At 39.6% G+C, this 14,338-nt stretch overlaps 1 protein-coding gene across 2 annotated transcripts in view; it reads left to right on the top strand.

Annotated features, from left to right (window-relative positions):
• The window catches only part of LOC126335402 (leukocyte elastase inhibitor-like), a 118,994-nt gene that overhangs the window by 66,820 nt on the left and 37,836 nt on the right, over window positions 1–14,338 (top strand). For both annotated transcript variants that reach the window (XM_049998652.1, XM_049998653.1), the window contains exon 3: window positions 4,554–4,733. In XM_049998652.1, coding sequence (XP_049854609.1) covers window positions 4,554–4,733 — 180 coding nt within the window. The remainder of the gene's footprint in view (window positions 1–4,553; window positions 4,734–14,338) is intronic.

Genomic DNA, 14,338 nt, shown 5'->3' with positions numbered 1-14,338 from the left:
ATTTTGAGGAACCAACATCAATATCTTGATATTTTGAAGTTACTTCACCCCAGAATGATTCAAAATTGTTTCTCATAAAATTAATAGAAGTTATGAGAGTGGAAATCGTCTTATTGGTCTCCTCTAAGTGTAGGGATTTCCTCTGTCGTGCTATGTTTACGGTATCAATGTGACCAAACAGTTTTACCAAAAGTGATAACATGAAAAAGAAATCATATTTCTGCATATTAATCAAAAAGCCATTTTCTTTGCCTCCAGTGTCTGAATTGTCATTTCTTGAAACATTTAGAAACAATTCCTGAAGTTTTGTATAGTTGGACAGAACTGAAGACACGGCCCACCTTGTAGGACAGAGTGGTTTCAAATTTGTAGGGGCATCTGTGTTCAGGTGAGCAAACAGATCTAATCTTTTAAATGATTCTCTCTCAAAATGTATTAAGTCCTTCATAATATTCAATGCATTTTGACATTCTGGAACTGCTTTCACAGTGTCTTTTAGTGTTGGATTTAAACAGTGTGCAAGGCAGTGCACAAACATAGCTCTCTTCTCCATATCTATAAACTTTGCCTGGACATCATTATATAATCCGCCCATATTAGCTGAACCATCAAAGCATTGTCCCCTACAATTAGATGTAGGCAAATCAAATCATCTTAAAATGTCAATAATAATATCAAACAGAGCCTTAGCTGTGGTACTTTGTATTGAGTATAGCCCTAAAAAATATTCTTCTCTCTCTAGCAAAGCATCAACAAATCTTGTACAGATACTAAATTGCTCTTTGGTGGCTATGTCTGTGTGTTTTGTCTGCTATTATTGCAAAATACTCTGCATTCTTGATGTCCTCCAATAATTTCCTAAGGTGTGTGGCTTAAAATGCCCAAAATTTCGTTTTGCCCGTCATGGGATGTCCATTTGTAAGTTTTGCACTGTAACCATATTAAAAGTAGCTGGTTATCTTCACATCACAGGTGTAATAAATTGTCAAAGTGACTTGTTTCATCAGTATGCCCATGTATTGCAAGCCCCTGCACTGCTAAATAATGGAGGGAAGATATGATTTTTAGTAAACAAGCTCAGTTTTCTTTCATTTGTGTCAGTCTTTCTTTGGAAATCTGGCTAAATACATTGACATTCAAATTTAAGGCATTTAATTCCAGTACAGCTTCTCTGTGGCAGCCTGATGCATCATGTGCTTTATACTTTTCTACTCCTTTCTTCCAGTTCGAAAAGCCAGTTTCCATGAAAGTTTTTTCCATTTTATGGGAAAAGTGAAAACAATTTTCTTCAAACATTTGTCTGCAAATTTTGCAAAAAATAACTTTTTTACTTTATTGTAATAGATCCATGCAAATTGCTGTTTCCAAGAGGGCTGATAACAGTGTTGTTTTTTTTTTTTCCAGGAACAGCGTTTTTTGTCACGCCACAGTTCCATCACTATCTGTGTCTTTGTTGTCACACACAGCACCACTAACACTGGATATAGCTTCACCATCACTAACACTTGCCACATTGTCACATTTCTTCCTAATTATAAACTTGTCCATTTTAAACTGGACAGTAAGGGACAAAAGATTAACAACTGAACCGAGTCACAGTAAGACTAACTGACCACTGGCGATGCCCAGCTCCGAAATATTTACGTTCGCTGCCAACATTAGATGTGGCCTGCATAACAGTACTGTGTGCCTAACAAGAAGTAGCCATGTAACAATAGTGTTGATTATTCTGAGGGCTGGCTCTAGGGAGGGGGTGGGGGGCAGGGAGGAGCGAACCGTGCCATCGCCCAGGGCGGCAGATATTTGGGGGTGGCAAATCCATCTTGCGTAAATGAAGGAATGTGAGAATAAATTGGAAATACAAATTATTCATACAATCAAGGGTCTTATTGTAAATTATTTATGGTACAGAAAGAGTATGCTCCGATTTACAAAAGAAACATTTCTTCGAAATAAAATGGCCTAAATTGCACTGTAAACATATCATTGACTGCTGCTCTTATATTAAAGACATATTGACAACAAAGAGATGAATGAGTGTGATATGTATGAAATATATTGTGGGAAAAGTTGACTATGTCGAAAAAGGGAGGCTGAGGAGGGGGAGGGGCGCTTGACACATCAAAATCCGTGGAGCCGGTACTGATTTGTGTGGTGTTGTACCTAGTGATTGTCAATAGAATTTACAAAAATGAATGAAGAGTCTTTAACGTTACCTAGTCCTTCTAGCAATCGCCGTCAAATTCGGTGTCACCATTGCTCATTAGTTTCTTTTACAAGCTGCCAGCAGGCTGCAGTGGGAGGAAGTGGAGCTCATCCCAGCAGCCAAAGCGCTGCGAGCTCATGGTGAGCTTTTGTTCCCCACATACCTCCGTACAGTAAAAGTGTCTGAAAAGAACAGATGCAGGGGCAAACCCTGTCATGACAGTTTATCATATGCAGAGGTTGGAGGAGTAGCAGAAAGGAGTATGCAATAGCTCGTAAAATCTGTATTTTTTCCTACACAATCATTACATACTATTATGCAAAAATGTATGTGCAAGTTTTAACAAATTTCCCAGTAAAGGATGAGGAAAGGGGAGAGAGCAGTGAGAAATGCATATTTGAATATTGAGGAGGGGGGCGAGACCCCTACTTTTAACTATTGGGGGAGGGGGGGGGGGGGGGCACCAAGTACCTTGCCCCTCGTAAGTCAGCGCCACTGCCCAGGTGCCACATGCTATCCCACCAGCAGCCATTGACATTGAGCCATTGCCTCTGACAGCAGCTGATGCGTAACATCCCAGAAGCATTGTCATTCCACCAGTAACTATCATCGTCAAGGCATTATCTCCTACATCTGAAATGCCCAGTGTCCAGGAAGAACCATTGTCCCACCAGCAGTTATTGTCATCGAGCTGTGTCTCCAGCATCTACTGGCACTCGATGTCCCAGAAGCATCATCTTCCCACTGGCATCTATCATTATTGAGCTACACCTCTAACACCGACCAACACCTTATGCCCCTAAAGCCTGTTGCTCTCTGAGTGCCAGGTTGGATCCTACCATTGATCATCCTCAGTCCCTTCTGCTTGCCACCTACTGTGTCTCATGGACTTCATTGTGTACAATGTCTAGCAGTGACATTTCTGTATGTATGTAGTAATGTGGACATTCATTCACAGATGCTTTATTTGAGTTTTGTTTCTTATACCGATAACAAACAGTTGTTGTGGCATGTGTGCCTTTCATTGGTAGTCTGTAGCCCCCACCCCCCTCAGCCATGGACACAAAACAAGTCAAATGGAGATGTGCTCATTTCACTTATTACTATCATTCCCATCAACATGCTATTTCATTTCAAATGGCTACAGATCGCTGTTGGACTTACATTCTCAACGAACATCAACAATATCAGTCACTTCAAGTGTTGGATTACATGTTTTTCACATGGTGTGTTCCATGCTTATGGGTGGAAAGTTCAAAAAATTTATTTGTTTTTGCACAAGATGGATAAACCAAAAATATTGAATATCCCAAAGCACTTGAATAATCTTATTCACATATGACATTCATTGAGAGCTACAAATTGACTACAACCTAAATTGGAAAACTCACACTCTAGACTTAATGAAATGCCTTAGTTCAGCTACATTTGCAGCATGCATGATAGCAGAAATAGAATGATTTAAAAATGAAGAAGTTATTTTATTTGAGCTACTTCCATTCACTAATGAGTTATGGAATCATCTTTTTGGGAAACTCCTCTCACAAAGAGAACAATTTTAAAATTTAGAAACGAGTCATTAGAATTATATCTGGTGTCACTCTTGGATCAGCATGCAAAGACCTCTTTAAGAATCTTGGTATTCCAACTACTACTTCTCAGTAGATATACTCATGGATGTCCTTTGTCATTTCCAACATGTCTCTTTTTACACAAAATAGTACAAAACATGATTATAATACCAGAAACAAAAACAATCTATATAAGAACTATAGAAGCATAACACTAGTACAAAAAGTAGTCAAATACATGGGTACTCACATATTCAATAACTTAACTGAGCGTATCAAAGGTCTTGTAAGTGATAAAGATCGGTTTCAGAGTGAAGTAAAGAACCTCCTGTTGGCCAACTCTTTCTACTACATCAATGAATATCTTCACAAGGATTATAGCTCATAACTCTGTTTGCATTAGAATTGTACAATATTCATGTATCTGAGTAAGAAAGTATCTTACAAAATTGGCTCTTTCCACATCTCAGAGAATCCTCTCCAAGGGATCCATGGTAAATGATAAATGTAAAGTAATTCATTTATTTCTACATATATAAGTGTCTTATTTATTTGTATCTACTTCCAGCAAACTAAAACATAATTGAAAGAGGCATTGCAACGTATGATGTGCATTAGCTAGTAGTAAATAAATAAAAACAAATGAACATATCTTTGCCTTAAAGTGACAAAAACAATTACTATACAGTAACAAATGTAACTGCCATAAAAATCCAACACCTTTCTCAGTTGACCAAACAATATTGTTTTATAGGATTATGTGTCTAAAATTTCAGGCCTTATGCAAAACTACAGGCAGTTTCCTTTACTCACCATATGGTCTGGAGGTTGTATTATCTCTTGTTTATCTGGGAGCAAAGGAAAGAACTGCTACGGAAGTTGCTGATACTCTGCATCTACCACCAGACAAAAAAACAATTTTGGATGGTTTGAGTGATCTCCTGAATTCCATCAAGGTGCGTAAGAAAATTAGCTCGTAAGACATTATTGAATGGAAATATGCAAAATATGTTAGGAGATGGATTCATTTGTTTCCAAGACTGGATACTTTACCCAAAGAGGAAAAGTAGCTGAAGTTAATTGTTTGAGCAGCTGGAAATATGCTTATTCCAGTTCAAGTTTTCATCAGTATATATACCCAAAAATTTGTAGAATGTTATCCTGCTTGCTGATCTCTGTTCATATGCTACATCAGTTTTTGACATGAGTCTGTTTGTTGTGCACAACAGAATATAGTGTGTTTTCTCAAAATTTAGGGAGGGTATGTTTTCAGAGAACCACACCACATTTTTTTGCAAAAAAATCATTAACAGTTTCATCTGTTGTGTCCTCTTTGATGGGATTTATTGTAACAGTAGTATTGTCTGCAGAAAGGACCAACTCTGCTTGATGTATGTTCATTGGAAGGCCATTCACATAGATAAGGACAGGTGTGGACTCAAAACTGAACCCTGTGGTAGCTGAAGTCAGTTTACAGCCACAAAACATTGCCACATCTTGGAATATAATAGATTTAAACTTTTTCCATACATTACAAAAAAGGTATTACTAATATGTCTGTTTCAATATTGTGAAGAGGCACAACTTATTTCCAGTGGGTGAAGCTATCTATCTTATAGAAGCATTGTAGTGATTCTATTGGAAGATGGTTGAGGACTCACTAGACCAGTGTCTGCCACCTGAAAAAAAGTCATCAACAGTGAGGGGGATTTTCCAACCAGTGATTTCATATACCTTGTAATTTTAGTCTTTTGGCAAGATGTACATGTTGCAGTTCATTCTTACATATCTTTATTGGAATTAGGCAAGACAAATTTGCAAGATATGAGCGTTATTGAAGCTCTCACTCATTAATGTGCCACACTGCAATATAGCTTAAAACCGTGTTCCTAATTTGTTTTTGTGCATGTGGATGTCTCAGTCGACGTGTCGCACCACACTTGAAATCCATCGGTTATAGTCTGCTGAAACTTGATGTGAGGTCTTGAAGTTCTTTATCTTTTTTCTTGTGGAACAGTCATTTCCTCATATTATGTCATCTGCAATCACAGGTTGACTTCACAAGATTTGAAGATCTGTTACTGAAAAAAGAGCGAGTGTGCAGTATACCATTTTTTATGTTATTAGTGACTTAATGTAGTGCAAATTTCACATTTATATTACACCTGATGCTATGCATTTGTTAGTAATGAAAGATGATGATAAAGTCATTGAAAATTATAAACAGGGTTGGGTACGGTGTAGAACAGTGGTTGCCAAACTGCAGTTTGTGAGCCATATGTGGCTCTTGGGCCCCATCATTGTGACTCTTTCACAAAACACCATGTGCAGGTGCATATGTATAGTGTGCTTCATGGCCCACGCACAGAGGTCAGTTTTTGGTGTGGGGAAGTCTATTTTGAAGAGGAGATTTTAGATGGGGGTGAAGGTGAAATTGCCATTCTCTCTTGGCTCTCAAACCATATGGAATCACTACCATCTGCACTGCTTTTGCTGCTTGTGGCTACATCTTTGAAAGTGGTGGTTGGATAATGCTTCAGAGTCACACAAATGAAATATTATTTAACATGCTGAAGTTCATGCAAAATAAAGCAGTGGAAGGAATATCCTTACGAAGCATGGAAAAAGTGTGTGATTGGGTGAAAGAAGACTAAAATAATTATGTTCATAATGAATTAACAAGCAATCATTTTATTTCAATTTAGACATTACATATCATCTAAAGCACTATTAAAACTACAAGAGGAGGGAAAAAAAGAGTCTTAACATGACTGTAAAAGAATTAAACTTTTTCTCCCTTTAAGATCAACATTGGCAACTTTGAAATGCAACTGGTAGATTTGAAGCTTGAAGCTTGAAACTTGAATGTCTTTGTGCTGTACAGAAATATTGGAGAGAAATAAATGTGACCTTAATGTGTGATTCGAGGATGCTTGGCCTGCTGATCATGAAGAAAAGCCTGTTGAAATGGTGATTATCCCATATGTTGGGTAGACATCAGAAAAAATGGAAGAATACTCTGGAAAACACTGTAAAGTGTATGTTCTGCCCAACATCCAAGACAAAAACCTTGCCACAATCAGTGAAGGATGACCTAGGACTCCAGAAACTGGGAGTCTACTTCATCCCTTAGCAGTGTGGAAAAATGTATCTAGGACAGATTATCCAGATGGTACAAACAAGATGCACTGAGCGTAAACACCACACACACAATGAACAGCTGACAAAATCCACTGAGGCAGAACACTCCATCTCCCATGAACATGCCGTGAATTATGACAGCACCATGTTGTTATAAAAATTCAACACTTTCTGTTATTGTATTCTAAAAGAAGCAGTAGAGATCCAACTACATAAATAAATACAGTGTCTTTCAGTTAAGCAAGACCTTGGAACAAGCCATGAGACTGATCAAAGCACATCAACTATCTACATGGAAACCCGCTCCCATCATAACAAGTGAACAGGGTGAGAAAATTTTGTTACCATGCTGGCGGAGACCCATGTTTGATCATGACCACAGCTCTACTGAGGACCCCAGATTGACCCCCAACATCGTGCTTCCTCCATCACTGCACCAGCTCCATGTCCAGAGGCTGATGGCTGGAGCCTGTGGGAAGAGGAGAGAGGAAATTATAAAGGTGGCAGCCAGCAGAAATCAATAAGTCACCAGGAACACCTGAAGATGGCAGCTTGCCAAAATATGCTTTCTTGATGAAATGGAGCTGAATACCTGAGAAATATTCAAGATCAAATATGTGATTTTTTCACATCACAAGTAATCTGCATTGAAAGACATTGAGAAGGAAGATATATTGATTTTCAACACATGGAATAGTATCCTGACTCATATAATTGCTTTCTTCCACTATTCAGGTGTATGTACTCATGCAAGCAATCATAGTGTCATTGATGAGAACCTGAAATCATGCCTAAAATTAGAAACAACAGCATACAAACTTGATTTATCCAAGCTTTCAAAGGAGATGCAAGGCCATCACTTACATTAGTGTTTTAAGTCATTATCATGATTTAATTTTATGGATACTTCACAACTTAACTTTAACAATAAATAATATGATTACTAAGTATGACAAAAAGTTTCATCCAACATACCTACATTGTAACTAAGTCCTAAAACCTCAAATATAGTTTCTTAAATTAATTTTAGGAAATTTTTTGGAGTGAAAGAAGATGTAGTGTGAGGTATTGAGAAAGGTTTGTTGATATGGTTTGGTCATATAGTGACTATGAATAAAAGGAGGAAACAGCTGTACAAATGAGTGTGGATGGGAAAGTGGGAAGGGGTTAAACTTGGCAAATGTACTTCAATCACTTTGACAGTTTTTTTCAGCAAAGGCCAGCTTAGGAGTTACCTTATTAATTTAATAACAGTGCACCTACCTATATAGTTTGTTTGAAAAATGAGGCTCTCAAAAGAAATTTCAGTCATTGTACTGTTGATACTTGGCCTGTTGACTAACAAGTTTTCCAACCACTGATATTGGGTAATAAGAGACAGTACAACCTTCTGGACACTGATTCTTTCCTCTTTGTTCATCAGAACAAAACATTTGGGCCTGTTGGTTCAGGCTGCTGAGAAAATGAACCAAAGATGGTCTCAAAACCCAGGTGACTGGCATAATTTATGTTAACATGCATCAAGAATGTGGGCAATTGCTTCCTGCTTGTTAATACTCACTGACAGATGCACCTTCAGATCTGAGAAAAGTCTCTCTTTCAAACATATTTTGGATGTCACTGTTGTAGTTGTAGGAATTCCAGATGATTTTGGGACCACTTCCACTGTCACAATCATAATCCATTGGCTACTGTCATACTTCATTGTATGAATGTTGGAAGTTTGAACTATGTCCCTTTTCTCAATATTATTATAATAGTGATTGAGGTACTGTTAATAGCAGTGCACCAGTTTTGTAATAAGGCCTAAGCAGGTTGCTACCTACATGTTGTGTCATGCCATGATAACGTTGTGCATTTTTCATCATCTGAAATGGAATGCTGAATTGTTAGTCACCCCCTCTAATGTAAAAAGATAGAAGTTGCTTGATAACATGTTTTGTGTATAATAGAGGTGGTCCTACTACTCCCAATGAAATTTTGTAACTTGTTTTCCAGTGTTTATCCTCCTGAGTTTTATCAATGAATGAAACACCTTTTAGCAGAAACAGCTTTCTGTTTGACAACAAGTAATCTATATGCCATTAGTTAGTCAAGAAGTATTCACTACTGACTCTACACATTTCTCAAAAACTAGCCAGAAAAAACCACACTATTAGCTGTTTCAGGCCTCTGAATAGAAGTGCCCTCCACTACCACTCAGCAATAATAAAACGGCCAACTTGTGCTGACAGAGAACCAGAGGTGGTATCACCAAAGCACCCATACAATGTGTTGGCCAAGGGGACCCTTTGCACAGATCTGCTCACTGTTGAATGTCAGCTACAGATATTCCTTACAGCTGCCATAGTACTCAGAATAGAGTACTCGTGGTGGTGAGATTTCTCTCACTGAATCTGATGAGTCATTACTGAGGATATGTGAATGTAGACTTTCCTAGCATATACCACTGATGAAAAGCTCTTGGGTTGCCATTTGGGTGGCAGTGTTAGGACATGTGTATCTTAACACTGCCACTTGGATGGAAATTAGATAGCTTTTTATAATTACTGAGAATGCTTACCTTGCTTATCTTGGTTGGCAGTATATACCCATTACCTCCTGCAAAGTACTGAGTAGTCCACAGTCAAACTCAGGTGTAAATGTCTGTGGTCTGCCCATAGGTTTCATTTTAACCTGAAAGTGACCTTGGGTACTAGATAATTCTGACACATCAAATGTTGTCACTATGTTTACCTGTGGCCCTACTGTAATCATGCTGTTTAGATTTCTTTGATTACATTTGATGGGTTTTTACTGATAACATTTTAGCATCTATCAATCACACAGATCTATGTTCTCATTGTATAACCATTACTCACTTACATGGGATTGGATAGTCCATAGTCAACTTTACAGACAAATACTGTGAAGTCTGTCCAAGGCTTCTGTCATGTCATGCTGTAATGGTCCAACAGTATGTACTTGTAATGCTGCAGAGTATATGTGGTGGTGGTGGTGGTGGTGGTGGTGGTGGTGGTGGTGATGGTGATGAATAGTCACAATACAAGCACATTTTTATTAATGAAAGGAGTGTACATGGCAGAAGCATCAAAACTAACAGTCACAAGTAGCAATAAAAATCAGAATGTTTTGTGCAAGGTCCTCATTGATTGATGTTTGTCAAGCACAGTGACAGAGGCATGAGGTGTGGGAGTGGTGAGACTGCATGAAAATGGAGACACACATTGGCATCTGCAGCAGAGTAGTCATCAGGAAACGATGTATACTGGATAGCATAGAGGTGGTAGTAATGGAGGCAGGCTGGCATGGAGTGGGGGTGGTCATAGCATGAATATGTTGTGATGTCCAAAGTTGGAGGAGTGATGGGTGTGTCGTCAGGACTAGATTGTGTTGGCGATGGTGTGAGGTCAGTTGGAGGCAAGTGTGGAGTCATGATTGTGAAGATACCATTGGCATAAAAGTGGAGGTGAAAGCAGCAGTATTGATGTCTTGTGGTAATTTGACAGTCTTATGGAAGTGCCTTGCGATGGAATCATCTGCAGTCTGAAGTTTGGTAGCCTGTGTGCTGACCTTCAATGAGGGAGCCATTGTATGTCAGCTTACTGTTGAGTTATTCAGAGAGGAAGTTGTGGACGTCCAGTTGCAAATCAAACTCTGATGGTATGGTGCTGGTAGTGGGAGTTTTGACAGATGTAGCAAAGTGGAGAGCTTGGAAAGTGTTATTATCTGGTGAAGTATCGTTAGTGTCCACACATGTTTGAGTCAGTTAACAGACACTGTTGTAGATTTCATGTTTAATAATATGTAGAAAGTATGGTCATCTCTATGAAGGACCTTGTGTGGGCCTGAGTACAGGAGATGTAGGGCAGGTCATACAGTGTTATCTCATTAACATTACGAAGTCACAATCTTTAAGTGCTTTATGTAGAATGACTTTGTGCACCAAGTGTGGAATGCACAGAGGTATGCACAGGTGAGCAATGTGTCGCTTAGTGTAAGAGACCTGTTCAGGTAGGTCTAGAGGTGTCACTGATGCAAGTCTTGTGGTGGTGTCAATTGCTGAATAGTCTCTATATGTTGTGGTGTGGTGCAAATGCCCAAGGAATTTACATTATGTCCAAATGAGATGACTTCTTTGAGTCAGATTTGTAATTCATCTTTGTTGATCATCATACCTTTGGAAAAGAGGCTGTCAAGAACTTTTTGAGGTGCGTACTATGGGAGACATCATCTGGTGATTAAATCAAGATATCATGAAGATAACCACAACAGAATGAGAACTTTAATAGTAAACCATCAGTAAAACATTGCCATATTTGTGCCACATTCTTAAGTCTGTAAGGCGTAAACTTAAACTCAGAAAATCAAAAGGCATGATAATGAGCATTTTGTGAATGTCTTCTGGACACATGTCATCTTACAGTCAATGACACCAGAAACATAAGTGTTTGCAAAATAATGGGTGAAGCCGTGCATGTTTGGTACCAGTTTTAGGGGCGAAGCCCAAGAATTTTCAGAGGGGCAAACTAGCCCAGCTTGTAAGAGATCATCCACTACCAGTTTGGCAGCTCTAAGTAATTCCAGTGGTAGCTGCCATGGTCTGTGACGTTTTTGGGGAGGTGGCAGGGGAGGATGGTGATAATCTTATGAATTGTTCCATTTTTTATGGCTGTCTATGAATTGTTCCTTCAGGGGAACCCACAGAGACATGGTACAGAATGCGAGAGTGAGTGACGCTGTACCAACCTTTGTGTTGGTAGATGGAGCTGGTGCTGTAAGTATCTCCATAGATGGTGATAGGAGTGGTGCCGAATGAGCATGGTGTAGAAATGTTGGTGAAGTTCCTGCTTGACGTCTCGAATTTTGTGTTTGGTGAGATTGTTTTCGGGTTGTAAGTGAAAGTTTGTTTCAAATGTGTTGAAACAGAGCTGTTGAATGTGTTTAATATGGTTGATGGTGTGGAGGGACTCCTGAAAGAGCTGTTGAGCATTGGTATACCCGAAACCTGCAGGAGGTGGGATTTGTGTTGTGAAGTGGGCTGTGCTGCTAAGTTCGGCTGTCAAATGGATGTAGCCGATCACACCTGTGGGGGAGTGGAAAGTCAAGAGAGTTAGCTCACCAACATACAAGTCTAGAACCAGATCAGTATGTGCCAATAACTGATTCAGCTACATCTGCAATGATAAATGTTCAAGTGTATATGTCATTGCTGCAGAGGTCTAGTGTGCAGACCTGTTATCCATAGACACAGATGTCATATCATTTAGTGTATGGAGTTGGACAAGCCTGTACACTGGCGTTAGATGTGGCAAAGAGAGCAGAAAAGTACTGGCCTCATAACTGGTGTTGATGAAGTATAGTTGGTCACTGATGTGGTCAGGTACAAAGAGCTTTTCTCATGAAAATGGTGGGGCATGTATGGTCTGTCATTGTTGTCATCACTCTGGGTGTCCAGCTGACTTAGATATCGTGTGTTGTCCACTGTGTCTCCTGCAAACCATGCATGAAGTTTGGGAAATTGCATGGTGAATGACAAGCACGGTCAGTATACGGTACATCTCACCAGCAAATCTGATGCTGCATGGGCACATGCAGTCAGTGGCCTTCTGCATGGGTACAGGCATGAGTGTGATGTGGTTGGTGGTGTTCAGCACAAGTGCGAGTGTGATATAGTTGTTGATGCTCTGCATGGGGGCAATGCATATGGAGGTTAAGTGAGGGTTTGTTGTACCAGTGTGAAGTTCATGGCTCTGAGTACAGTGATGTCAAGATAAATGGATGGCAGATGAGTTCAGCTTTGCTTGAGGTAAGTGGGAGTTCGGATATGGGTCATTGTACTTGTAAGTCTTGCTCATTGCCATTGTTGTTGACATTATTTATGTATAGTCTTTGGTGTATGATAGCTTGTCTTTGATCAGTGAGTTTATGGCATGCATTCAAATGTTCTTGCTCATGGGTAACCATGTTCAGTTGGACTTGCAAGTGAAGCTTCACAACACACAAGGTCCATAACATGTGGTCAGACATTGAACTCTTTGCCTTTACAAATGTCTGCTTGTGTCTGTGTATGTGCAGGTGGATGTGTGTGTGTGTGTGTGTGTGTGTGTGTGTGTGTGTGTGTGTGTGTGTGTGTGTGTGTGTGTGTGTGTGTGTGTACACCTGTCCTCCCCCCCCCCCCTAAGGTAAGTCTTTCCACTCCTGGGATTGGAATGACTCCTTACCCTCTCCCTTAAAACCAACATCCTTTCATCTTTCCCTCTCCTTCCCTCATTCCTGACGAAGCAGCCGCCGGTTGCGAAAGCTCAAAATTGTGTGTGTGTGTTTTATTTATTGTGCCTATCTACCGGCGCTTTCCCGCTTGGTAAGTCTTGGAATCTTTGTTTTTAAATATATTTTTCCCATGTGGAAGTTTCTTTCTTGAGTATGATATCACTTATTGTATCTGCATGGTTCTCCATGTGGCTAAGCATGGTGATGAATTTCGTACCATCACTGACAACTTCACTTGAAGCAAAAAGGCTGTCCACAGGGGTGAACCACAAAGTTGATTTAGCCAAAAAAGAGGTAGCTTAAGATGTGTGCTGTTCGCAGTAGGTTGCCGAGGCAATGTCCGTAGTTGAAGAACAGGCAAGCAAGTATTGTCCGTACACAGCACAACATGATGCACAATAGGAAAACCAGGAGACAATGCAGCTGCATGTCTGGAGTGATCAGGTTCAGTTGTGGTATAGTTGATTGCTCTACAAAAGTGAGTAGGCATGAGTCCAACCAGTTGGTTTGCTGTAACTCGGGAGTAGTGTGGTTTGTGAGTGAAACAGAGTGCTACGTGAGATCACATACCACAGTATCTGTTATATTGTGTTGTTTGGAAATAGTATAGCATATTTCAGAAGTGTGTCAATGTCACTTTTATCACACAAGATGCATTCCAGGTGCTGTCCATGTCACCTGGCATCATGACCCAACAACTTCTATCCAACAACATAAATTGGGTAGCACAATAAGGGCACAATGGTAGCACTGCAGTTATGCATTAGATGGATATGTTCAAATTATTTATGAACAGTCATCAGAGTCACCAGTGTAGTGCTATAAGTAAAGACAGAAATGATGATGAACAGTCACACAAAACTGATACAATATGGTATAGTGAATTTTTATTAATAAGTAGAGCATACCTGTCGGAAGCATCCAAACTGAACAAAGTCATAAGGCAGACTGAGAGTCAGAGAGTTTTGTGCAAGGTCCTGGTTGACTGCCAGCTATGATGTTTCCCCACACAGTGTTCCCATGTGATCATACATTATTGTGACACAGAACATAACCTGAAAACAGCTTGGCTCCTTGTTCACTTTTGAGTGATCTATCATAATTTTTGCAGTACTTTACTACCAATGATTGCTGACCCTGATGCATC

Source organism: Schistocerca gregaria, chromosome 2 (genome assembly GCF_023897955.1).
Source record: "Schistocerca gregaria isolate iqSchGreg1 chromosome 2, iqSchGreg1.2, whole genome shotgun sequence".
Taxonomy (NCBI): domain Eukaryota; kingdom Metazoa; phylum Arthropoda; class Insecta; order Orthoptera; family Acrididae; genus Schistocerca; species Schistocerca gregaria.
The sequence above is the reverse complement of the archived record's forward strand: the minus strand, read 5'-3'. Positions and strand labels throughout refer to the sequence as shown.